A 27582-nucleotide genomic window follows, 5' to 3' on the forward strand; every position below is an offset into this window, starting at 1 on the left:
TGTCCATCTTCCAGGGATATTTCCCATTGCTTTTCTGCCCCATATTCACTCTCCCCATCTTTCTTCCAATTAAGTTATTGGGAAACATCCGTTCTGGATCTTTCTAATAATGCGCCAGGTAGTTCTACTTCCCCTGAAATGTTCTGGCTTGAATTCTCCTCATTCTCAGCCCTTGTTTCAAGATCTGAAAGAATGAAATGACACTGCAAATGTAACCTATTTTCTGAATTCAGAAGAACAGAAACTATGTGAAAGAGGTCCTCACTGGATGCTTAAAAACAAGTTATTGACAGACAGAACATAGTCACCTTTGCATTAACCAGGATCAAATAAACCGGAATATGACTGAACCGTGGTTAAGACCAGTGGACTTGCCTTCCCCAGCTTCTAAACAAGAAGGTCATTTGGAAAAGTGCTGGGGAAAGGATGCAGGCAGGCTCTAGGCCCATTCTGTTTGAGCCAGAGCAGCTCAACCCTCCTCAGAGGCTCTGCCCTCGAGCATGGCTCCTCCTCTCTGCCCACCTGCCTAGGGACTGGCAGCCAGCACTAAAAGGCTACCTTTCTCTTCTTGATGCTGCTTTCCAGGCAGCAATCCGTAGAATAGGATTTCGTAGACTAGTTCTCCCGGCCTCTCTCCGTCCCCTTACTTACGAGTGGGAGGAATGACTTTGATTAATGAGGACCTGAGTACTTAAGACTCAGAAGATCAGCAGTGAAGGTTCTATCCCTGCAGGGTGAGGCCTGTGGTTGTCCACCACTGCCTGTGGCTGGCTGGGTGGGTCAATCTGCTCAATACTTGGATACAGTATTAATTAGGAAGTCCACTGTGGCCATACACCTAAGTCACATTCTCCAACAGTCCCACCAGTTATAAGGCTGCCATTTTGATCTCATTGTCTAACTCATGTCTGCTGCAGTTGGTCAGGAATCTGGGTAGGGAAACAAGAGTACTATTTATCAGATCCCCTAAAATTCCAGCAAAATGACTGAGCCTCACCAGGGAGAGGAGCTCATCTGAACCATGAGAAATTCATCCCTCCAATATTCTAAGGTTGACTGTAATTTTAATTTGGGGTTTTCCATGCTCAATTTTTCTATTAACCTGGTTAAGTGATAATTAATCATAGTTAAAAATTCAGATAGAAATTTAAAGGGAAAAATCATAAACACTCATAATTCAGTTCTATCTTCTTCCAAGGTAACTAAGGTTTAAACTTAGGGGAACAGGCTTTCCTGGGTGCCACCTGCTTCTCTGTTCTTTTCCCAACTCCTGTCTTTTCAGCACCACAGAACAGTAAGCTGGGAATACTAAGTGCCTGTGTTCCTCTCCCAGCCCTTGCCCAGTGCCGGAATGTCCATGTTGAGAACTCCAGGGATGATTCTGTTGGTGGAATACTAGCTCCCACTCATTTCCCACCTGCACAGGAAGTTTTCTGAGTCTCCTCGAAATCTTGAAGATCGGCATTCCAAAGCCCTTCACTTCTCTGCAGCCTTGTGACCCCATCTGGCTGGGGAACTGGAGGTCCTGCTCAAGGAAAAGCAAGAAGGGACGTGGAGTTCTGTAATTCACTTTCTCTTCTCATATCTGGAAGTGGAAGGTGAAATGAGAATGGAAGCACCTCCCAGGAAGGTCTAGTTTTCAGAAGAAAAAATTTAGTTAATGACTCAGAAAAATTTCCCCCTTTTACTCCTTTGAAGAGTACAGGACAATGTACTTATCTATTTTAATAATAATTACAATGATGATAATGAAAGCTAACATTTGCTGAGTGCTAGCGATGTGTCAGGATCCTCATAACAGTCCAGTGAGGTGGATACCATCACAGTGTCCATTTTATAGATGAGAAAGTGGAGGCTTAGGGTGTTCACCAGCTTGCCCAAGAACAGCCAAGTCTTTAAGTGGCAGACTGCTGTATATAATATAGGTTGAGTTCACACTATAGGCTACGTTATTTTATTTATTTATTTATTTATTTTTCATATTGAGACAGGGTCTTGCTCTGTCACCTAGGCTACATAGAATACAGTGGCATCATCATAGCTCCCTATAACCTCAAAATCCTAGGCTCAAGTGATCCTCTTGCCTCGGCCTCCTGAGTAGCTAGGACTACACATGCGTACCACCACACCCTACTGTTTTCTTACATTTTTATAGACATGGTCTTGCTATGTTGCCCAGGATGGTCTTGAACTCCTGGCTTCAAGTGATCCTCCCACCTCAGCCTCCCAAAGTGCTGGCATTACAAGCATGAGCCGCTGTGCCTGGCCTTCTGGGGTCCTTTAGACGGAAACAACCAACTGAAATGACTGAAACAAATGACAAACTACAACCTTTCTCTCCTCTCTTTCTGTAATTTTTGTTTTTGCAGAGACAGGGTCTCACTATGTTGCTCAGGCTTGTCTTGAGCTCCTGGCCTCAAGTGATCCTCCCACCTTGGCTTCCCAAAGTGCTGGGATTATGGGTGTGAGCCACCATGCCTGGCCTGTTTGTATAATATTGGTACCAAAAGCAGGCAGGGAGACTCCTTTGCTATAAAGCAGAGCAAGAGCCTCAAAATGGTCTTTGTGGGCCACTCTGGACGACTGGTTCAGTGGAAGGTTGAGTCAAGCGATATTTGAGGATAGGAAATAAACAGTGTTCCCCCAGTTTCCCCCCTGATGAGCCATTCCAGGTACAAATTAGTCACAGCACAGCCAGGACAATCATCATGGCTCCTGGTTCACGGTCCCCAGAGCTTCCCATGGGACTCACCTCTCCCACTGTTCTGAGGAAGACTGGGGAGGAGAGCTCACCGTCGGGATTCCCCCTCAAAGCCCGGGGACCAAGACTCCTGGGGTCCTCTTGTGGCTCATCTGCCATTTCATTATCATCCCCTGTCACACCGTCTGACACTGAGTCCGGGTTTTCTTTGGAGTCCTTCCTATCCCGAAGAAGGCCTCGTGCCACCTCTAAGGCATCACAGGTGTTAGCAAGGGCCCAGGGACCCATCAGGGCATCCGTCTCGTCACAGAAGGCATGGGTGCCTGGCGTGTGGGTGCTCCTGGCTTTGCGGTAGTTGGTCTGCAGGTTTTTGAACCGGTATCGACACTGCTCCAGGGTCCACAGGAAGCCACACTCTTGCGGCTGCTCCACCATAATCTGGTACACCTGGCGGTTCCAATGACAGGGACGGAGTTTTTCATGGACCCAGGACTCACCGAGAATTCCCAGAAAAATCTTGGTTTCCTCATGGCCCCAGCGCACTCCTGCCACCTTCTCATCCTCCAGGTCCTGCCACTCTAGCCCATCCCAGGTCTTGGCATTTCTCCAGATTGGCACCTGGCCAGGCTTGACTCTCAGCCTACCCACTGAGCAGTCTCTCACACTCTCCTTCTCTCCAGAGTATGGAGGATCTGAGCTCTGTGGTTTTTCTTCCTGTTCCACGTGGGAGCTCACACTAGACCTGTGGATTGGAAAATCTGTTTGCAGGGAAACAAACAGAAGATGTAATGGTTTGGTGAATCTAATCCCAACCATTTTATATGCCAGGAGGAGAAGATAATAATTTTTTTAAAAAGTCTAGGGGGATTGTTGGGAAGGCCCAGTGAAAATACTATCAAGGACTATGAGAGAAGAACAAGAAAAAAATTCATGCCCAAATCCATAACTGTATATCCACGTTCATCTATCTTGTAACAAATAAAATTCAGGCACACACCTAAACTGACCGTCTCCCTAAGATGAGCTTTTCTGGGCTCATGAAACTCATTCTTGGTGACACTGACTGTCGTATTGGATTTCCATAGTTCTTTCAAACAAGATTGAAGGAAGGTATTGGTTTGAAACATTCAACCCAGAAAAGATCTACAGTAATGAATACTACAGAAACCCTACGGCTAACCTTGACTGTAAAGGAAAAAGTCATTCTTACCTAGCAAGACCCCCTTTGCAGAGTTCTGCTAAGTTACTTCTAGGTGGTTCTTCTGTCCAGGTTCTAGTTGCCTCAGTACCTCCTGGGAGACATACAGCCACATCGCCAAATGTCATCAGCTCCTGAGGAGACATAACACCCCTCCTCAAAACATACTGCCTTGGGACCAAATGCTTCTATAATGCCTGAGTCATAGAGCAAATGACAAAACAGAAGAAATACAAAAATGAGTTCTCTTTGGCTTTTAAATGCAATGAAAGGAAGAGAGTTCAGGAGAAGAGAAAGAAAAGAAATAAGCTAACATTTACTGAACACCTGTGCGCTGAGCCAGCAGCTTTTCAGACTTGCTCAGAGTTACACAGCTGGTACGGATCACAGCGGGATTTGAACTCAGGGCTGTCTGTCTCTGAAGCTTTTTGTTTTTGTCTTTGTTTTTCGCCTCACAACATAATACTGCATGCCATGTGAACACGATCCAGAAGTAGAATGAAAGAATCAACCAGTACCTTTAAGGCAAACAAACAAATCAATATAATCGGACAGTTTCAGGGTCAAGGAAAAGAATAATTTTAATGCAATCCCTCGCTACCACACTGTGGCACTGCCTTATATAAATAAGGAGATTTGGAAGACCTTTTGCGGGCTGATGGAATTTTAGAGCCTAATCTGTAAAGTTACTGGGCTTCCTCACTGGGTAAAACTATTTTGGAACTTCTGAGCAGCAAGAGGGGTAGGGAGAGCCCAGGATGGAAGAAGGTGCAGCCTCAGGGAAAAGGGGAAGGAAACCACTTTATTTAGTGTCTAATTTATGCATTTTGTCTGGTTTGGTTGCAACAAGGAATCCTGGAATCCTGGAATCCTGCATAGTAGGTCTCACTCCCTATTTAACAGATGAAAGGTCCAGATCTAGTGGAGGTAGGTGAAGCTGTGATTTTCCCCAGTAAGAGAAGCCTGTGGAGAGAGAAAGCACAGGATGACAGGAGGAGCTCTCCGGAGAGCCAGTTGCCAGGTCCAGCCATGACGATTCCTTCTGAGAAGGCTCATGTGGAAACTCAGGCCAGCACTCTTCGCCTGCACACACATCTAGCTTTCAAACCATTCCCTGGACCAGCCCTGAAATTCCTGAGCTGCCTCAGGGACTGGCAAGGTGGGGCAAAGGCCCAACCCAGGAGAGGCCTTTGGGTTCCCACCTTCCAGTCACCAGAGAAGCTCTGAAGCTCTGCTTTTACGTGTTTTACATAGTCCGTGAGCTATGAAGGACTCCAGTAAAGTGTCACTGGAGCGAGAACTTCTCCTGGCAGTTCTACAGCTGCCTCTGGCCTGTGAATGAATGGAAACGTCTCAGTGAGGGACACTGGGAAGAGTGAGCAGGAGAGAGGCATCCTGGGGCAGGTGGGCCCTGGAGCCACAGCCTCTGCTCAGATGCCAGAGGCCTGAGCTCAGCTGCACCAAGGAAGGGGTGGAAAGCCAAAGGGAGTTAACGACAGGCCCTTCCTCTCTGCCAGGTTCTGTAATCTCCTGCTTTCAAAATCTTACCATCACCCACACAATTCTATTTCTACTTCCCCTGTGGCCTTGGGATATTTTATAAAGAGGGTAAAAAAAAGGAAAGACTATTTTGTCCAAAGATTTGAAATAGGTTAACAGGGCCAGGGAGCAGGGAGGTTAGAACGGCCCTCCACTTGAAAAGCCCCAGGGCCATCTGTGAGAGGCTGTGGGTACAGCAAGCTCAGGACGTGGAGCTCCTGCTGAACTCCCTGGCTGAGACAGGATCCCCATCAGAGATAAAGGGCCAAGAAGGGCAATCACTGCTCATGCGCAAAGAAGGACTAATTAATTACAGTTGTGGATAGACCTGACCCTAGCTAGGTAGAAGACTAAAAATTGTAGCTGATATATCCGTTATTTTTAAAAATATTTTTTTTTTTTTTTTTTTTTTTTTGAGACAGAGTCTCACTCATCACCCTGGCTAGAGTGCAGTGGCATCATCATAGCTCACTGCCACCTCAAAACTCCTGGGCTCAAGCCATTCTCCTGCCTTAGCCTCCTGAGTGGCTATGACTCAGGTGCACACCACTATGCCCGGCTAATTATTTTTATTTTTTGTAGAGACAGGCTCTCACTATGTTGCCTAGGCTGGCCTTAACCCATCCTCCTGCCTTGGCCTCCCAAAGTGCTAGGATTACAGGCATGAGCCACCAGACCTGGCCTATCAGTTTTATTTTGTTTTGTTGTTTTATCCATTTGTTCCTATCAGCTGTTTCTCATGGCTATAACAATACAGTGGAGTTAACTGACTTCAGGAGTCATGGTTAAGAGGTGCTGGGCAAGTCACCAAACCTCTCCTCTGAGCCTCCACTGTCTCACCTATGGAGTGAGGGTACTTACCTGCCTCCTAGGTTGTTGTCCAGATTAAGTGAGATAACAAGTAGTGCTTAGCACAGGGCCTGGCACATGGTAATTGCTCTGTAAATTTTGTTGCTATTAATATAATGTTATGGGTTATTGTAAAGTATAAGTGCGACCCAAGGGAAGCAAAATTCCATGAAAAAAAAAAAGTCATCTAATTACGACCTGCCTTAAAGTATAAAATAAAAGTGAAGGTGTGTAGTTGGTGAATACAAGTTTATCTAGAACCATATCTGTCCAACTCCCAATACTGCATCCACTACACCACAAACTTCAGGGCAGGGTCAGGAGGGAGACAAGGTGCTGATGCGGAGGGCACGCAGGGGAGATTTCTAGGGTGCTGCTAAGTTGTTTCTTGATGTGGGCGCTGGTTACACAAGTGTGTGCAATTTGTAAAAATTCAATGAGCTGTACACTTGTGTGCATTTATCTGCGCTATATATATATATATATATATATTTTGAGACAGGGTCTCACTCTGTTGCCCAAGCTGGCATGCAGTGGTGCAATCAAAGCTCACTGTCACCTCAAACTCCTAGGCACAAGAGATGCTCCCACTTCAGCCTCCCAAGTGGCTGAGACTACAAATGCACGCCATCACACCTGGCTAATTGCTTTAAATTATTTTTTGTGGAGACAGGGTCTTGCTGTTACCCAGACAGGTCTTGAACTCCTGCCCCTCAAGCAGTTCTCCCGCCTCAGCCTCCCAAAGTCCCGGGATTACAGATGTGTGCCACCGTGCTCAGCTTTGTCTGCTAAATTTCAATAAAAAGTTTAAAACAAGGGGAACTGTCTCAGAATATACATATATGGATACACCGGATTAAAGAGTAAGACAAAGTCTCTGAAGTTTTACTGCGTGTCCAAACAGAAAAAAATAGATTGTATATTACAGATTCAGCTATAATAAAGAAGATGCATGGTTTTCCACTGGCTTTTGATTATGTGACATTTCAAAAATATAAGTTATTTCATTAAGATATGGTTAAATAGTTGGTTGTATCTTAAACCAACTTTAAGATATTGGTTAAATGGAACTGTTGGGGGAAAAAAAGATACTGGTTGGTTGCTTTTTATAAATGTCTTCAGCTGTGTGTATACCATATGTGAGTAAATACTGAGAGAGCACTGAAGTTAAAACTAATTTACATTTATCACCTTACCAAAGGAAACTTAATCCGTTTTCCAGGCCAGAATTTTGGGCTTCCTCTGCCTCTTGCATTTCTATGTATTTCTATGAAGAGTGGCAAATATTTCCTGAGTTCCCACTACGTGCACTGAGCTGGGTGCCAGAGCGTTTGGAACCTTAGCTCGGGTATGAACATAACAGAAAAGAGGGAGGGACAGGATCTAGGAGGGGAGGCAGACGGGTAACAGGTCAGTGTCATGAGAGTCACAGCACTAAAGTCAGAGTGCAGGGGAGCACAGGCAGGGTCACGCCTGCCAGGAAAGTGCAGAGAAGGCTGCATGGAGGAGGTGGTGCCCAGGCTGTGTCTTCAAAGGTGGGCAGGTGTGCCCCCGGCACACAGGCAGGCCCAGCATTCCAGAAAAGGAAGCAGAATGAGGAGAGGCACTGAAGCAAGGCCCAGCAGGGGACATTGAAGGGGAGCCACCCAGGGGAAAGGACAGGCAAGGCATAGAGGTGTGACGATGAGGTACCACAGAGGTTCCCATCAGAAAGGCCTCTTCTGCTGTCCACGGAGCGTGGCCTTTCTGTAGGCGACAAGGAGCCGGGAAGGCTCAAGCTGAGCAGTGACGGCTCCGTCCTGTGTTGAGGAAGACGGCTCACTCTGGCTGCAACATGAGGAATGGAGACGCAGGGGGCAGGGCTGGAGGGAGTCGGGAAACCAGTCGTCAAGCCAAGGTCTGAACTATGCCAGGGCTGGGCAATGTTAAGTAGGGAGGCAGAATTTGTGATCCCAAATAGCTCTGAGGGATGTGGGAGAGGAAGGATCGGGATGACTGCCAGGTGTTTGGGTTGGGTGAGGCTGGGTGGGTGGTGGTGCCACTCACAAAGCGGAAACACAAGGGGAGGTTGACAGGGGACAGGGGTGAGTTCTGGACATGCTGAGTTTGAGACTCCAGGAACAACTTCAGCAGGAGAGCAGGTTGCTGGAAGATGCCAGTAGGGAGGGAGAGACTCGAAATTGAGAGGAAATAGCTGATGGAGCAAGGTCTGGGTCCTGGAGAAGGAGCTGCAGGCAGAGGTTACTAAGCTGAGAGCACACCTCTAGGCTGCACGTGGGGGCGAGGGACTGAGTGCAAAGATTTGTTGGTTCACGGGCGGGAAGCTGAGAGAGGCCACACCTGACAGGTTCAAGGTTCTCAGAGGACATGAGCTGACATTCTGAGAATGGCCAAAGGGTACAAGGCCATTGTGAGGACGGGGAGAGGGAATTGACCAAAGTCATATAAAAGACTTGCTGAGGTGGACTTGGGGGCCAAGCTGAGGTTGAAGCAATTTTTTGGGGGGGGGGGCTTGTTTTTTTAAAAAACCATTTATTGTAGATTAATTGTCCCAAGGCTGGCTGTTCCCATGATCTTGAAGAAAAAACTAGTAACAAAAGCTGAGTCCCTAAAGGCATGGACATGTAAGGGAAACAGCCTTTGTTAGAGAGACACAGGTGGAACTGAGTTGTGAGGGAAGCTGTGGCAGAGGTAGGTCTGCCCTAAGGACTGGAGCCTCTTGAAATCTTTTTTTTTTTTTTTTTTTTTTTTTTTTTGAGACAGAGTCTTGTTCTGTTGCCTGGGCTAGAGTGCTGTGGCGGCAGCCTAGCTCACAGCAATCTCAAACTCCTGGGCTGAAGCAATCCTTCTGCCTCAGCCTCCCGAGTAGCTGGGACTACAGGCACACGCCACCATGCCTGGCTAATCTTTTCTATATATTTTTAGTTGTCCAGCTAATTTCTTTCTATTTTTTTAGTAGAGACGGGGTCTCGCTCTTGCTCAGGCTGGTCTTGAACTCCTGAGCTCAAACAATCCGCCTGCCTCGGCCTCCCAGAGTGCTAGGATTACAGGTGTGAGCCACTGCGCCCGGCCTCTTGAAATCTTTTAGAGGAAGAAGTCATGTCCTTCCACCCAACACAGAGCTGCACGAAGGCTGCTGTATACTGAGCCCTCTTTGCCTCTGTGGACCCACATAGAGGAAGCAGTGAATCCTCAACCTTTCAAGAACCACAATTTGTTATTTTCCCAACCTGGTCCTACCATAATTCTGCAGTTCCAGCTAATAATATTGTTTCCTTTTTTCCCCAGAATATTTTGGGGAAATAAATTTCTACCAGGTAGGAAGGAGTAAAAAAAGAAAGTTAGAAAGTTTCAAAAAGCTTAGTATCAACTCTTATGTTGAAACTCAAAGATCCAGTATCTTCTACAACCCAAGTTTTCTTTACTAATCAAATTCCAGGACTTAACGTCAGCTGGGAAGCCATCGTATCTATTCTCCCTTACTGGTAGGACAGCTCTTGTATCTTCCCAGACAGATGATGGGACTTCTTGTTCACAACTTCTCCCTAGCACCTAGGACAGTGATGGTACATAAGTCCCCAGTGACTGTTGGCCAAATAAGTGAAGGAATGGAACTAATTACAGGGATTTTACAGCCTACTTGCTTTGGTTTAACAACCATCACTGCTTAGAACTTCCTTCTGGTGTCTAACTTGGCTGATTCCCAGTGGCCATCTGGCTCCTTGGCCAAAGCTGCTGCTCCAAGTCTTGGTTGACAGATTGGACGTAGAGTCTGCAAAAGGCAGTGGAAAGGTATGTGCCCTGGTCACGCACACACGGACCTAGGTTCACCCAAAGGTGTGCTCTTTGAAGCAATGGGTTTTTATTCCCTGAAGGTTTTGGACCACTATCAGCCTGGGGCAGGATAGGAGGGGCGTGGGGAAGTGGGGTGTGAGTTTGCTAACAGTCATGTTCAGGTTTTTAACATGCGTTAGAAGACAGACTCCAGAAAAGAATGGGACTGTACTTTATTAGGCAGCATGGAGCATCCATCCTGTAAGAACCAAAGCCCATTCGGAGCACAGGCCCCACGTGTGGGAGGAGGCAGTCTCACATCTCCCAGAAACACCTCATCTACCCTCCTCTTCCCTCATAACAAACCCCTTCACCTGTCATCTTTCCCATCTTCACTGTTTCCAGGCTGGAGGATCCCAAGAACAAAGCCTGGTAGTATCCCAAGATCAAGGGCGACATCTGTAGGACAAACTCCTGATTCAAGCCCAAATCTCTCCAGGGGACAGATAATGTCCTCAAAATCAGCATTTCCTTAAAAATAACGTTCTTAGTATACAAAAGCTACCAGACAGAATTTAAGGTCTGCATATATAAAATGAAAAATATTAAGAACAGGGAAATAATAAGTGCATAGAGTAATTCAGAAATGATCATGGGGCTATGTATCTGTGGGGGTAAAGACACAAGCCCACCCCATAGCATGCGGGACTGCTGTACTCCTGACGAGACAGAAACGACCATCCACTATGGGTAGACAGCCAGGGGTCTCCGACTTCACTACACACTCCAAACACAAAACCCCACAAGAACAGTGTGTTCCCCCAGCAACTGCCTTACCACAGGACAGTAAGCAGAGACCAAAGCAAGCATGTAAATCTCCTCAATGGGTACCTTTCCGGGCAGGCCCTGTCCACCTCTTATCAATGGGAAGGACACTGGGACAATGGGTCCGGGCCAGACCTCATGTTTCTGTGCTCCTGATACTTTCTAGAAATAGAAAGGGGCTTTACCTTTACATGGGTGACTGAGAATTGGAGAAGCCCTTCTATCTTTACCTGAGACCAAAGCCCAAGACTCCAAAGCCAGAAGAGCAGATTCTAACTTGGACAGTGGGCCCTGGATGCTAACAGCTTGGGGTGAAGGCACCTAAGCCCAACAAAATGGCAGCAAAGCAACCAGAACCACACTAATGGACTTCCAGTACTTCTCTGAGGACTCAGGCCATGTTGTGGGCCACGCTATCTTCCATTCCACATGGAGAAATATTTCCCCCCTGTTTCACCAAAGAGGAAACTGAGGCACAGAGGAATCAAGAGAGAGAGGCCAATCAAGCCGTGACATGTCACCAAAAAAGACCCAACTTTGCAGACCTTCTGCTCCTACACGCTGTTCTTGACCGTGTATGGGGCTTGACTCCAACCACTAAGATGACACAGTTCTAGAAATGATGATGAGCAAGGGTGAGATTCTGGCAAAAACCCCAAAGAGCATTTGGGAAGAATGGCTCTTTTAAAGGGACGTCACTATTTGGGGCAGTGTGGCAATTCCTCGTCCAGCCAGTCCCCTCACTTTCCCTCTTTGCCACTTCAATAAAGTTTCTCTTTCATATGAGTTCTCTGATGTGTAATAAAATTGGAGCTATTGCTGAACCCTTTGCCACACTCGGGGCATTTGTAGGGCTTCTCCCCTGTGTGGATTCGCTGATGTATAATGAGAACCGAATTCCAGCTAAAGCCTTTCCCACATTCGGGACACCTGTAGGGCTTGTCTCCCAAGTGGGCTCTCTGGTGCATGACCAGGATGGAGCCCCGGCTGAAGCTCTTCCCACACATGAGGCATTTGTAGGGCTTCTCGCCCGTGTGGGTCCGCTGGTGCACCACCAGCTGGGAGCGCTGGCTGAAGCACTTCCCGCACTCGCCACATTTGTAGGGCTTCTCTCCCGTGTGGATCCTCTGGTGCTTGAGGAGGTTGGAGCTCCAGCTGAAGCTCTCCCCGCACGTCAGGCACTCGTAGGGTTTCTCCCCCGTGTGCATGCCCTGGTGTGCGATCAGGCTGGAGCTCTGGCTGAAGCTCTTCCCACACACCCCACACTTATAGGGCTTCTCCACCATGTGGGTTCTCCGGTGGGTGGCCAGATTGGAGCTGCGGCTAAAGCTTTTCCCGCACTCACCGCACTGATAGGGCTTTTCTCCCGTGTGAGTTCTCCGGTGGGTGATGAGAGCCGAGCTCTGGCTGAACCTCTGCCCACAGTCAGTACATTTGTATGGTTTCTCTCCTGTGTGGATTCTCTGGTGTCTGATTAGGTTCGAGTTGTAACTAAAGCTTTCGCCGCATTCCTTACATTCGTAGGGCTTTTCTCCAGTGTGGATTCCCTGATGTGTGTTGAGGCTGGACCGGTTGCCAAAGCTCTTCCCACACTCCGGGCACGAGTACGGCTTCTCTCCCGTGTGGGTGCGCTGGTGAGCGATGAGATTGGGGCTCCTGCTGAAACTCTTGCCGCACTCGGCACATTGGAAGGGTTTCTCTCCCGTGTGGATCCTCTGGTGGGTGATGAGGTTTGCACTCCGGCTAAAGCTCTTCCCACAGTCCCTGCATTTATAAGGTTTCTCCCCAGTGTGAGTAGTCTGGTGTCTACTGAAGTTTGAACCGTCACTAAAGCTCTTCCCACATTCGTCACATTTGTAGTATTTCTCTCCTGTGTGGGTCCGTTCGTGTGTGATTAGGTGGGATTTCCGGCTGAAGGTCTTCCCACACTGGGGACATTCATAGGGCTTCTCGCCCAGGTAGGTGCCCTGAAGGCCTATGAGCTGGCCCACTTCCCTGCCGTGGGACGGCACCTCCCCATGGTCCTCACCTGGGGCGTTTCCCTGGGGCCCCCCAGTGCCACAGTCTCTCTCACAGTCACTTTCCCCATCGGATTGCTGAACGCCTTCCACTTCAGGCATCTTTGAGAACAACTCATGGGACTCGACATCCTCAAACATGTCTTGATTAGAGTTCTCCCCATTTTCACTCTGTATCTCAAAATCTGAAACAATGAAGAAAAACATACAATGTCTACTCAATTCCCTGTCATGATGAGAAAAGGAAACCAAAGGGAAATTTATAAAAATTAAACCTCTAGTGAATACAAAGAGGCTAGAAAATCCTCAAAGCTTCTAAAAACCAGGTTTATTTCACTCTAACTGGTTATTTAGTTGCCAGGCTCCACATCTTCATGGCCATCACCCAGAATCTCAAAGTTGTAATGATTTGGGTTCCATGTCTCTTACCTGTTTCTTCACCAGGAAAGCAGGTCAGGTGGGAATTTGAAAATCCTAACTAAAGGACTGCAACAGGGTACACAATAACCCCCAATACTCACCATGGTGCCCACTGATGCTTAGTAGGTGCTCATTAAATTTGACAAGTGAATGAATGAGTTTTTATTGGTGCCATAGAAATTTCCCTAAAGCTCAGTTTCCTTTCACAAGGAGCTTAAATAATGATTTCTTGCATCAGAATGTATCTGGTATTTATAATCTTACTACTTGGCATTTAGGTAAGACACAGATGACAGAGCCCCTACAACAAGGACACCAGGTGTCTATACAAATAACCAGAAACAAGTAGGTGGGCAGTTAAAAAACAGCCCTCAAATTTGTCTGCAGTGGAAGCCTATTGGACCTTTATTTGGTAATAGAGAACACATCTGTCTTCCAGGAACTTGTCAAACCCTATATTGCCCTATACTTGGCAAACATGTGAGTGAAAGAAATCATTAGGGAAGGTTGCTGGAATTATATAGCCGCTTCCTTAGACAAGAGACTCTAAAATCACTCTAGGATGAAGCCAGAGCAGCAGAGAGCTCTGAAGCTGGATCACACTGTTCCAACCCCTGGCAAAACTGTGTTTACTGAACAGTGTGTTGGCTTAATGGCCCTGGCTGACAATCTAAGTGTCATCAAAATTAACGGCTGTCAGGAACATTACTGCTGCCAGGAAGTTGTTGACAACATTGTTTATACCACACAATGTCCTCTTGATGAGACTGATGAACAAATTTCTCTCTTGACCTCAATCCCAAAAAGAGCTGCTCTTCTGAGCAACTGATGTGTGTCTGCTTCATGCCCGTGACTGCGGCTCCCTCTTTGCCTTGCCTGCTTGGAATCTCGGAGATAAGAGCTTAGAGCAAGAATACTGGATGTTTTTATAGCATGCATTTTGTGTACTTTCATTTCATGATTTTCCTCTCATTATTTTCTTTCTTACTATAAATTCCTTGTGCTATATTTCGGTAAAGTGTCTCCAATCCTTTTTTGAAATTCTGTAGAGTGTACAGAAATAAATTAATTATGATGAAGATGATGGCCTGATTATTCCTAAGACCTAACATTGGACTGCCTGAGAAAACAGAGAAGACAATTAGTAAAATAATTATACAAAGTTTTAGTGACATTTCTATTATTAAAACTAACAAACTGTTTACTTAAGGTAAGATCTCAATTCAACAAATAATGGTTTCTGTAAGTTAACATAAATTCCCACATATGGGAATTCTCAGACAGGGCCTGGGTTCCACTCATGCCTTCAGTCAATGGAAGATCACATTTAAACTTGCAAATAAGCCTGGGCAATATAGTGAGACCCTGTCTCTACAAAAAAATTTTTAAAAATTAGCTGGGTGTGGTGGCAGGCACCTGTAGTCCCAGCTACTCAGGAGGCTCAGGCAAGAAGATCAGCAGTTTGAGGCTGCATGGAGGTATGATCACGTCACTGTACTCCAACTTGGGCAACAAAGCAAGACCCTGCCTTTAAAAAAAAAAAAAAATTAAACTTGCAAATAGACACATAATTATATTTTGTGCTTACACTAACATGCATGTTGCTGGTAACCTGTGGGTTCATATAATTGCCCTCCAGCCCACTTGCCCATATCTCCAGGGGCTGGACAGAGGCGTGAGGGGCATAACGCATACTCCTGCTTGCTCAGGGTGGGATTCCGTGCTTCCTCAACTTCCTACAAGACAGCTGCTTTGCAAGTTTTGAGCACAGAGCTCTGCTATCATATCTCTTCTAGAAGGACCTCCAGGCCAAGGCCCTGATTTATTTTTAGCAAGCTAACATGACCAAAAACATTTTTTTGATGACGTTAGTAATTTTTCTCTTCTGAATAGGTATTATAACATTAGCTAATAAGGTTTTTCACCACTTGAAAATGAGAATTAGTAAGTTCTTGTATAAACTCAGAAGCAAAGGGAAAACAAGTAAAAACTCAAACTGATTTCAGTGAAATCAGAAGAAAAATATAATTTACAGACACGACAATACACATCAGGTCTTCCTAAAACATTAGAGACTGGTTGAAGTGATGAGGAAGGAAGTGAAAAGACTATGCATGGAAAGTACTGGGGTGGGAGGGTGCCCAGGAGCAGACCTCAGAAAGCTCAGGCAGAAAATCACTTCCTGAAGGTTCCGGATGTGCAGCAGTACGTTTGGGACCTGGGGTCAGCAGGGCTGGCTTCTTTGGTTCAGAGAATCAAAGGAGGTGAGACTACAACTAGAATCGCACAGAAGAGCCACATCTGCAGGAAGCTGTTTCCGTAAGCAGAGAACAGAGCCTTCGACCCATACATGTTAATCAGGGGAATTATTATTACTGAGAAAGGTGACTGTTTCCATCCATAAAAATGGTTAGATGAAGCAACCGCCTCTATAAAGGAATACTATACAGTAGAACTTAAGGAAGAGATGGTGAGACTAAAGGAAGAGATGAAATGTAAGCTGGAAGGACTCAGGCAAGAAGGGAAAAGTCTTCTGGAGAAATAAAGCAAGATGGGAAGGAGCACAATGGGAAATGGGCATCTCGGAAAGCAGAATGGGGAAAAGAGGACTAAAATGAGAAAAGCAATTAAATGAAATAGAAACAAAGAAAGAGGCTAAAAGGATTAAAGAGAATGACAGAAGCAGAAAGTGGGCAAAAGGAGAATAAACATATAACTGGAGTTCTCAAAGAAGAAAACTAAAAGGAATAGAATACTTAAAAATATAATCTATAAAGACATAAGAACCCTTGAAAGGTCTACTATGTGCCAAGGAAAACTAACCCAAGTGTCTAACTGTGGGACAGGTGGACAACAGCAAAAAGATCAATCCTGATAAGAGGGAAGAAAATCAACTGGTTTCAAGATTTCCCTACATTCAATGCCTGCAGCCAGAGAAGCAACAGCTACAGGATATGCAAGAAAAGAAAATGTATGCCAAGGATTTTATATTCAACAAAACTGCCCTTCAAGTATAAAACCTATTGGCAAAGAGCTTTGAACATATGCAGATTTGTGGAATATTAAAGGACGAATGCCTAATAAATTTAACGTTAGAACAAAGACTACAATTACTATGGCAAATAGGATGATTACAGAGCTTGTAAATGTTATAGTGTAGAAATGACACTCTAACCAAAATTGAGGTTGAGGGGTATAAGGTAAGGATACAGGGTATGTTTGCTGATTGCCTCATCTGTAATTACCCGGAAATCCAAAGGATAACATTTAACAGTGGCAAATCACGTAACGAAAGTATAAGTGTACGAAAATAAACATTAAGAAAGTCATTGACTGAAATGGGGAGGAGGAAAGGGATTATCTCTGTCAGATGTTAAATAGTATGAAATCTCAATAGTTAAAACATTAATAGACAATTGGGCCAAAGACACAAAACAAAAACTCCAGATAGACTCAACAGACATATAAAGTCAGAATTTAATCTAGTGGCACATGGATAGAACGGTAGAACAGAAAAGAGAATCTGTGTGACTATGGAAATTTAGCGTAAGATAATGGTAGGCTCTTAAATACATGGAGAAAAGATACAACATACAATAAATGATGCAGGAACAACTAGTTAGGCCAAATGAAAAAATTCAAGTTGGACCCATGCTCGGTCAAATCTTACATGGATCAAAGATTTAAATGTAAAAAAAAAAACAGTATCCAACTATTAGATGAAAATATAAAGCTGGGTGAGGTGGCTCACGCCTATAATCCTAGCACTTTGGGAGGCCAAGGCGGGAGGATGGCTTGAGCTCAGGAGTTTGAGACCAGCCTGAGCAAGAGCGAGACCTCATCTCTATAAAAAATAGAAAAATTAGCCAGGTGTGGTGGCACGTGCCTATAGTCCCAGCTATTCAGGAGGCTGAGGGAGGAAGATCGCTTGAGCTCACGAGTCTGAGGTTGCAGTGAGCTATGACGATGCCACTGCACTCTAACCAAGAGGACAGAGGGAGAGCCCATCTCAAAAAAAATAAATAAATAAATAACAACTACATACGGCTCTTATATGTAACTTTATATAATCTACCAAATTTAAAATTAGTGACAAGGCCGGGCATGTTGGCTCTTGCCTATAATCCCAGCACTTTGGGAGGCCCAAACAGGGGGATCACTTAAGCCCAGGAGTTTGAGACCAACCAGCCTGGAGACCTTATCTCCACAAAAACTTAAAAATAAAAATTAGCCAGGCATGGTGGCATGCACCTGTAGTCCCAGCTACTTAGGAGGCTAAAGTGGGAAGATCGCTTGAGCCCAGGAATTCAAGGCTGCAGTGAGCTATGATCATGCCACTGTATTCCAGCCTGGGTGACAGAGCAAGATCTTGTCTCTCAAAAAAAAAAGTGACACACTGCCTACTAGAAAAATTCTGAAAATTAATTTTAAAAGATTAAATGCTCAGAAAGGTAGAGAATTCTTAGAAACACTCATATTTCTGACGGTTTAATAGGCAAAATAATAGTATCTTTAATGGGTATTTCCCTGATAATTTATAAGGTAGAATATCTTTTCATATAGTTATAATTTGTATTTTTTTTATTTCTAAAGTACTTGCTTATATTTTTCACCTTCTATTCTATTGTGTTCACTTTTCTTATGAATTTTTAGAAGCTCTTTTAGATCAAGGATTTTCACTCTTGATCTGTTAAGTTCCAGGCTTTGTTGCAACTATTTCCTCCCACTCTGTGTTGTCTTTTAATTTTGTTCATAGTATCTTTTTTATGTAATGACTTTTCTTCTGTACTCATGAGTCCAATCTAGCTTTGATCATTTCTGTATTGCTTATGAAGTCCTTCCCCAACCTAAGATTACAAAAATATTTTCTTACATGACATTTCAGATCTTGTATAGTATAGATCTGTAATCCATCTGGAATTTATTTTTGTGTAACCTGTGAAGCAGGGATCTATTTCTATGTAGGTTGAGAAGTAGAGAGCCAATCTTTGTTTTTTCAAAATGATTAGACCACTGTCCAAAAACTATTCACTGAGTGGTTCTTGAATTGCCACAGGAGCTCTCTCCTTATCAGTCAGTAGACAAAAGCTGCAATGGTAACTCGATCTAAACCAATGGTTCTTGTATCTTCACGCCCTCGACACATGCTCTGGACTCGTGCACCGCACGTTCCTGTGGCTGTTCACAGGGCCTTGTGTGTCCCCCTGCCTGGCCACAGGCCTCCTCTTTCCCTCCCATGTTAGAAAGCACATCACAGTGAATGTGAGGAAAACTGCTGCCAATATGGGGATAAACTTGAATTTGCTGTAATTTATTTATAACGATATAAATTGGTCACAAACTTTGGTGCTTTAGTGTGCAGCTCAAAATTCTTCTAAAGCCCTTCCTGCCTGACTGGCACATACCACTGTGTCTCAGGACTGCGGTTGGAGCTATTGGTCTAAAACGGAGAAGTGATTCTGGCACAGGTTATGCCCAGCTCCACTCTGACCTGGGCCCTGCCCAGCGGAGCGCTGCCCTGGCAAGCCTGCGGAGACCTGGACGTGCTGAGTGACTGGGAGTATTGTTCCACCTCAACTCTGGCTGCTTAAAAGACTAACCACTGATAAAAAACAACAATTAATAGTGTAAATGAATGACTGCCAAACACTTTACAGTTATGTTACCTTTCCCTAAGAGCTCTGTCTCGTTTACTTTTCAAGTATTTAAGTAAACTAAAAATAATTTTGTTTTGAAGCTAAGAATTGTAGCTCTAAAAAGACATCCTTTTATAATCCTCCAACACTCCCCACTCCCTTTCTGGCTAAGAAAAATGAAGTGTGTATGTTCATTCGTGGTCATTAAGGGAGCATTTTGCTGGGGCAGCAAGCTCAAAACAGATAACCTGTTGCCTGTGACCACCAAAAGCCAGATGATGCTGAGGATGGCAGGAGAGGTCAGCTGTGACTCTGGCTCAACTGATGGAGGACAGTACGTTAATAACCTCTATTCCTTTCTAGTCTAGGATAGTGCTTCTCAAACCTCAAAGAGCACACAAATCACCTGGAGATCTTGTTAATTGTAGATTCTGCTTCAGTGGGGCTGGGGTGAGATTGACAGTCTGCATGTCCAACGAACTCCCAGGTGATACTCATGCTGTTGGTTCACTGACCACCCTCTGAGTAACAAAGCTCTAATAGCAACAGTCTTTAAACTTTGCTGCATAATAGAACTCTCTGGGAAGCTTTCAAAAATTCCTTGCCCAGGCCATACCACATACCAATTAAATCAGAAAATCAGAAGCCTTGGGAGTGGGTGCCAAGTCTCTGGGTGATTCTGATGTGGACCCAAGTTTGAGAACGAGGTGTCTAGTGCAGAGGTTCTCAAACTGGAGTTGAATCAGGATCACCTAAAGGGCTTGTTAAGCCATGGAGTGCTGGGCGCCAAGCCCAGAGTTTCTGATTCAGCAGTTCTGGGGTTCATGACACTGGAGAGAGAGGAAAAGAGAGGGGAAAGAGAAGGAGGAGGGAAGAAGAGGAGGACAGAGTCCAAATGTTCTGGGGGAGATGACTTCTAGCAAGGTGATTGATTAGAGATGCTCCCAGGTGTGTGGAACTGGGGATAGGGAAGAGGGACTGGAATAGGACAGCTTTATGAAGAGGGTCTCCAAGGGTGGGCACTCAAAAGACAGCTGGGATTTTATTACAGAGATGAGACAAGGCCACTCCAAGCCAAAAATTCAGGGTGAATGCTAGAAAGCACAGGCTATATTCAAGAAACGGCAAGCTCTGGTCTGAATGGAGTGGAGGCTAGAGCAAGGGGGCAGGGGAGGGACCAGGCTGCCAGGGAGGTCTGGGCCAGGTCACACAGGGCCGTGGCCAAAGAAAGAGGTCAAGCCTGATTTGGTGGACACTGGGAAACTCATGAAGATATTTAGGTAGGAGTGTGCCCCAATCATGCTGGTAGGAGGGGAAGGGCTGTAATGAAGGGGAAGAGGCCAAAGGCAGGTTCAGTCTGGATGCTGCTGCAAGAATTCAGGTGAACAAAACCAAGAGCCTGGATTAGGGCTGGCTACGGGGATTACAATGTCCTTGAGAAACATTCACAGATAGAAATGAGCTCCGCCACTATTAATATAGTCTGATCTTAATTGGAATTATAAGATACTTTGTGAGCACCTAGAGGTTCCCATTAGTCAAACATTAAACCACCGCCTAATGAAGTCTTGAAATGTCCTGTGCTGGGTAAATGTGAACAAAGGTCCCAAGCTGGACAAACAGAATAGAGGTCAAGCGGTCCGTCTCGTGTTGAGTAAATGTTTGAGAAGGGCCGAAGACAAGTGCAGCGATTCCTGTTAGCAGCCACAGGGAAGGGCGGGAGCATCTGTTAAACAAACCAAGCAAATACCACTGCAAAGGCAGAAGTCAGGGGACTGACACACCCACTTGTCCGGGACCGTCCCCATCTCGAATGTCCAGTAAAAGATGAAAGGCACAAAGCCCCTGCAGCAAGCCAGGTGGGAAGGGCTGTAACCACCTCAGACACCTGCTGAGACGGGACCCTCTGCTCTGTGCCTCCCAACTAAATAACCACCCCAGAGCCATCTCCTCGGCTGCAACCACTCTGCCTCCTCCAGAGTGTCTAACTGAAGATCCTCAAGTTCACTACAAATTTGTCACATCCATCAGGAAGCAAGGAAACAAAGTTTTGAAATAGGATGAGAAGTTTTTCTAAACAGGTGGAATAAGATTAAAAGTTATTTTTCAGGGCCAAAGAAAATCAGGTACTTCACATAAAACTTAGGCTCTACCAAACACACATGGAAGCAAACAGTTTGAATCCCGGCTCCACCAGGTGACAGCTGTGTGACCTTGCTGAATTTCCATTTATCTGGGAAATGACAGTCTCACTCACCTCACAGGATTCTTAGAAATGGACATGTAAGGTGCCCAGTGCAGGCCTGTCACCATAAGCCCTCAAGGTCAGCCCCTTTCTTCAGAGGACAGCTTTATTCCTACCTACCAGTCACAAGAGGTTGTCATAACCATTGTCCCAAACCACCTTCCTTTTCCTTCTCTTCCCTTTCCAGTCTTCTTTTTTAATTTATTTTTCATGCTTTTAGAGACAGGGTCTTGCTCTGTCACCCAGGCTGGAGTGCAGTGATGCAATCATAGCTCACTGTAACCTCCAACTCCTGGCCTCAAGCAATACCCCACCACCACCACCTCAGCCTCCCAAAGCGCTGACACTGTGGGCATGAGCCACTGCGTCTGGCCCATCTCCCAGTCTTCGGAATCCTCCAGGCTAGGTGCCCCGGAGTTAGTCACTTTGCCTTAATCCTGTCTGCTTCCCCTCCTTCCAACAGGCCACTAAGAACTGTCACTTAGCATCACACATATGATAAAATGTTTAAGGATATGGACCATGTCCTCAGACACATAAGTTCAAATCTTGGTTCTGCCTCCTACTAGCTGCATGATCTTAACAGAGTCACTTAACTTCTCTGGTGACGACAATCCTATTTATCTTCACGGGCTGTGAAGTTTACATGAGTTTTGCATATTAGATACTAAGCATATTTCCCGGCCCAGCCCACAGAAAGAGCTCAAGAAATGCTAGCCATTGTTACTATTAGTTCTTTCTCACACATGTCCAATCAGGGGCCAACCCCCATCACTGCAGCCCGATGACTAGGCAGCTTCCTGGCTGCTCTCCTGCCTCTAGCCTCTCCCTACTCTAATCAAACCTACATCCTGTTGCCAAACTCGGCTTCCTCCCATGCCTCTTGGGCCCCAGTTGAGGCCAATGACTTCAATTCAAGCCTTCATACACCCTTCCTCAAACTCTACCTACCACTTCCTAAAAACACACTTTCCACTCCAATCAGCCGGCCCTCCTCACTGTCACCTGAAGGAATAAACTATGCTGGCTCTGCCCTTCCGGGCCTTTGCTCAACACAACTCCTTTCGCTCCACACCCTGCTCCCTGCCCCCCACCTTTCCCAATTTGACTCCCTCCTGCTCAGGTTTCATGTCCTCCATGAAGCCTTCTCTGACCTGACCTGACCTCTCCACGTTCCTTTCTCTGAATTTCCGCAATCCTCATCAGCACAAAGGCAGCCCTGTGCCCCAGGTCCCGAAATAGTCCTAGGGGCACAGGTAGGTCTGAAGTAAGTATTTGGTAATCGAGTGGCTCTAGTTTCCAATTAAAAACTAGAATGGACCCAGAGCAGGTAAAGGGCATACCAGGAACCCAAAACTAACAGTAATACAGGCGGCAAAGAGCTCAAGTTTTGAATTACTCTTTTAGGAGCCCAGGATAACTTTATACCACACAAAGTTCCTAGTTAGTGGATGGTTTATTTGCTAATTATCTTGGTTTTCATAAAAATAATCACTTTGAAGAAAATCAGATTATTTGGTTTTTATAATTGCTGGAACTATTTGGAGGTTTATTGTACAACCAAGTGAAGGTGCCAAGGGGTATTCAGCCCCTCCCCCAAAATCTCCATCAGCTCCCCCACCACTCCAAACAAACATGTAAGAAAAACTACATATGCAAATGTTGCTCCAAGAGCAGCCCTCTAAGCCCCTCCAATACAGAAGTTCTAGAGCTACCAGTGCACATGATGAGGGCATTAAAAGGGTGAAGAATACGCTGACTGTCTGCAGAGCAGACGGATGGCCCTGTCCTAAACACCCCCACTCTGTCCTAGATACCACCTGTGCCTCCTCCACAAACACCATGCTTTCTCCTCTTCCACCCTCTCCCTATGAGGTTCTGTGTCTCACCACTTTCCTGAAGGGTCTGGGTCAGGTCTTCCACCAAGGCTACTGCCTCCTCGCTGCTTTCGGGCCTATGCTCTTGTAGCCAAGCCTGAATTTCCCTTGGCAGCACTGTCAACATCTGCTCCTTGGTGTGCACCTCTGGCCTCAGCCAGCGCCGACAGAGCTCTCGGAGGCGGCTGAGCGCACCCTGCAGTCCCCCGGCCACTGCCTCCTCCTGGGGGCTGCCCTTGCCAGCACTCTGGGGAAAGGGCTCGGACTCAGGGCCATCCTCCTGCAGTACAGCTTCCTGCACCCAGGAGTCGTCCTCCAGGATCATAGTGGTGACCTCCTCCTCCTGTCCATTTTCTTCTTGAGGCACCTGCACCAAGGGGCTAAGGGGAGTGGTCACTCTCGGTGCCTCTGCAGCCATCATCCACGTCCCTGGGGCGATCACTCAGGCTTCAAGCATTGACTCAGTCTCCTCCAGCCAGGCTCTCTGAGAAGACACCTCCCTCCTCAAATCTCAACAAGTAGTCCTGCTGAGAAACAAGAAAGAGAATCAGAATCCATTAGTAGACTGTTCTAAAGCAATCTAAGTCACAGCAGCCCACATCAGGCCACCAAGTGATCCTTATATCCGCAAGTCAACAGACGTTTCCTGTCCCTCTTAAAGGAAAAATGGCCTATTCCTAAAAACATATTTCTCTATGGTAACAAAAGATACAAAAAATACAGCATTGTTCTTTCCAAAAGACCAAAGAATGAGTATGAGAAATGCAAAATCATCAAAAAAAAAAAAAAAACCCAGGCTGAGTTATCTTGCCCTAAGTCAGTTCAGACTTGCTGCTGAGCAAGTGACTTTGACCTAACATACAACTTAGTCACTTAACCTCAGAGACCACCTAAGAAATATAGATAGTGACACCTTAAGGAATTAGCAATGGATCGGATGTCAGGCTCTTTGCACTTCATTGGAAGGAAGGCAGTATCTCAACCACATTATTACCATATTTTAAAGTATTATGTTTTTGGTTTTGGGGTTTTTCTTTTTCTTTTTTTTAAGAGATAGGGTCTAGTTCTGTTGCCCACGCTGGTCTCAAACTCCTCCTGCCTCAGCCTCCTGAGTAGCTGGGATTATAGGCATGAGCCACCAAGCCCAGCTCAAAGTTTTAAACATGTTCATACTCTCTGATCCAGCCTTGGCCCCTCAGTAATTTATCTTTAATAAATAACCATCTGGGCTGGGTGCAGTGCCTCAAGTCTGTAATCCTAGCACTTTGGGAGGCTGAGTAGGGAGGATCACTCAAGGCCAGGAGTTCCCAACCATCCTGGGCAATAGCAAGACCCTGTCTCTACAAAAAATTTTTTAAAAATTAGCCGGGTGTGGTGGCATGCACCTTTAGTCTCAGCTACTCAGGAGGCTGAGACAAGAGGATCACTTGAGCCCAGGAGTTTGAGGTTGCTGTGAGCTATGATGATGCCACTGCACTCTAACTCAGGCAACACAGTGAGACCTGGTCTCAAAAACAAACAAACAAAAACAACAACAACAACAACAAAAACCCCCATCTCAGTAAAAAGAAATTTATTTGCAAGGACATACAACCATAGCACTGTTTTTAATTGCAAAAAACGGGTTCCTTAAAATCTAGTAGCAGGGGAATGGTTAATAAACACAGTAGAATGTATTAGAAATTATGTTAACATAATCAAGACTACCTGTGGGGGATAGTGACTGGGTAGGGGCTCAAAGGAGCCTTCTGAGGTGCTGGAAATTTTCTATGTCTTGCTTTGGCAAATGGTTGCACAAGACAAGAGCATACATATGAAATTTAAGAGTCATACAGTCTGCTGTATGTTTAAACATTTAAAAAATCATACTAACAAAGATTATTAATCAATAATTTAAGATAATCCTCCTGATATGAAAATAATGGATAAAAACAAAACCCACAAGGCAGAAAAACCATAGACACAATAAGACCCTGATTTCCTTTAAAAATGAACACACAGAGGAAAAAAGACCTAGAGGGCAACTGCAAAATATTGAGAGCAATGGAATTACAAACGACTTAAAATAAATATTATGAAAGCAATGAAAAATTAGTTTTAAAAATCGTTACATCATGAAGACTCAGATAATTCCCCTCAAAAAGAAAAAGAGAAAGAAAAAGTAGGAAAAACTTAAAAAAGAGAGAGAAAAAAAAAGAAAAGCTAATGGGAAAACTGAAGCTCTCAAGGTGTATTTACACAAATGATTAAAAGAAACACGTAAAACAGAACGCAGAACTCTCTCCTACTTGGGAGCCCAGGAAAACTGTGCCTAGTCAGCTAATTCGCTGTGTGACCTGGGGCAAGACACGCCCCCTCTGAACCTCAGTTTCCCCATCTGTAAAACGAGGAGGCTGCGCGGGATGTCGAACGTCCCTTCCAGTCTAAACACTGCGCTTCCTGGCAGGATAAGCAAGGAGCTCTCCGTCAACGAGAGGAGTCCGGTAGGTTCGCGGAGCCGGGCGGGTAAATCCGAGCGGTCTCGGCCCGCGGGACACGGACAGCGCCCCCGACACCCCTCCCCCAGCAGGGCTTCCGGCAGCTGGCCCCAGGCCCGTTATGCCCTGGCCTCCGGCTACCGTCCCGGGTCCGCGGGGTCCAGGCCTGCCTCCCCGGCTCACCTCTCCGGAGACCAGGTCCTGCTCTGGCGGATGCTGCGCGCGCGAAAGCGCCCCCGGGCTCGGCCCGGCTCCTTCGGATTTACCTGGGCTCCAGCCCGTGGGGCACCGAGAACAATGGACGGGAGAGGCCCGCCCACCACTGCGCTCATTGGCTGCCGGGAACGGCCCCTGGAAACTCTGCTTTTTTACTGGTGGCGACGGGGTCGACCCCGCGGCAGGAGGGAGGCTGGGCCCGGGGCATTGTGGGAGATGTAGTCCACCCGGAGACGGTCCGGACCGCGGTCCCGGTGGCAGAGTTATGTGGGTAGCCTGGGCAAAGCTCGAGGGCCAGAGGCAGGGAAGTCCGTGGACAGGCCGTCAGGACCCCAGTGTTGCCAGAGCTGTGGCATTTCACCTCTCTAAAACCTCTGCATATTTGTCTATAAAAAGGAAAAGTTGGATAGACGTAGTTGAAGGTCTTAGCCGCGAAGCGTGTGTCAAGTAATGCTGTTAAGCCCCCTCCCGACGGGCGAGAGGAGACCCCGAGCAGGAACGGAATTGCCCAGGAGAAGCCCCTCAGCGCCAAGGCCGGCGCCTCTGCCCCCAGTTTGCAGCTGTGCACGTGCACCGGCCCTCGCACACCCCTTTGTTGTCTCACGTGGTGTTCCTGCGTCTGGAGGACCAGCCCTGTCCCGCCCTTGTGCCGGGGAGCTCGTTACTCGCCCATCTGCGGTGCGGAGCCCGCCCTGTCCTCACCCCCCAGGCACAGACACTGCCCCGGGCACACCTGTTCTTCTTCGCCATTTTAGTACTTGTCACGGTGTTGCTTACTGGTCAGTATTAGCCCTGGGAGAGCGTCCGGACAGTGGGAGGTTGGCCTCTGTCAGGGTCACGCTGTTGAAGAAAAGGCTGCCCCAACACTGCATGAAAACAGGTGAGAAACTGCCTGGAAACCCAAAAGGAAAATCAAAGAATGAAGAGAAAAACACCCTTTTAACTGTGTATGTTTGTACAGAGCGATTACTGGAGGCACACATAATCAAATGACTACATTAAAATTTTTTTTCATTAATTTATGAGTGAGAAATGTTTCATGTTTATTGGTGACTCTAATCTTGTTTTCTGTGAATTGTTCATATCCTTTTCCCATTTTTAAATTAATCTCTGAGAGCCCTTTATATATTAAGAAAATTATCTTTTTTTTTTTTTTTTTTTTGAGACAGAGTCTCGCTCTGTCACCCTAGAGTGCCGTGGCGTCAGCCTAGCTCACAGCAACCTCAAACTCCTCGGCTCAAGCGATCCTCCTGCCTCAGCCTCCCAGAGTGCTGGGATTACAGTTGTGAGCCACTGTGCCCGGCCCAAATTTCTAAATTTAATAACCAGCAATAGTAGCAACTGTTGTGACAAAGAGATAATTTTCTCGGTCTGGCGCAGTGGCTCACAACCCCATCTCTGCAAAAAATAGAAAAATTAGTGGGGCATGGTGGCGCATGCCTGTGGTCCCAGCTACTTGGGAGGCTGAGGCAGGAGAATCACTTGAGCCCCGGAGTTTGAGGTTGCTGTGAGCTATGCTGACGCCATGGCACTCTATAGCCTGGACTACAGAGCGAGATTATGTCATTCATTCATTCATAAATAAAAAAAAATTTTCTGCTGTCCAATTTGTTAATATTGTCTCTATAGCTTCTGAGTTTTGTGTTAAAAAGCCCTCTGCATCAGTGCAGAGATTATTTGAAATTCGCCTGTTTTTCACTAATTAACCTCTTTAATCCAAAAATGCAAAGTGAAGTTCTGCTGGTGAATCCTATCATCCAATAGCACCCTGGCAGCGTCCTATCTGACCACGTGCAAACAGCACCAC

General features: G+C 46.0%; 1 protein-coding gene across 2 annotated transcripts; it reads right to left on the reverse strand.

Annotated features, from left to right (window-relative positions):
- Window positions 1–11036: 11036 nt before the first annotated feature.
- On the reverse strand, window positions 11037–25869 carry ZSCAN2 (zinc finger and SCAN domain containing 2). 2 transcript variants are annotated; one of them, XM_069465692.1, is made up of 3 exons: window positions 25743–25869; window positions 23095–23609; window positions 11037–13089 (listed from the first exon to the last, which is right to left on the reverse strand). In XM_069465692.1, the coding sequence occupies exons 2-3, from the start codon at window positions 23501–23503 to the stop codon at window positions 11648–11650; spliced, it is 1851 nt and encodes a 616-aa protein (XP_069321793.1). In that variant the 5' UTR covers window positions 23504–23609; window positions 25743–25869; the 3' UTR covers window positions 11037–11647. The 2 variants fall into 2 exon arrangements, with proteins under 2 accessions (XP_069321793.1, XP_069321794.1); XM_069465693.1 differs by having other exon boundaries at window positions 23098–23609; window positions 25743–25840.
- Window positions 25870–27582: the final 1713 nt, after the last annotated feature.

This window comes from Eulemur rufifrons, chromosome 3 (genome assembly GCF_041146395.1).
Source record: "Eulemur rufifrons isolate Redbay chromosome 3, OSU_ERuf_1, whole genome shotgun sequence".
Taxonomy (NCBI): Eukaryota; Metazoa; Chordata; class Mammalia; order Primates; family Lemuridae; genus Eulemur; species Eulemur rufifrons.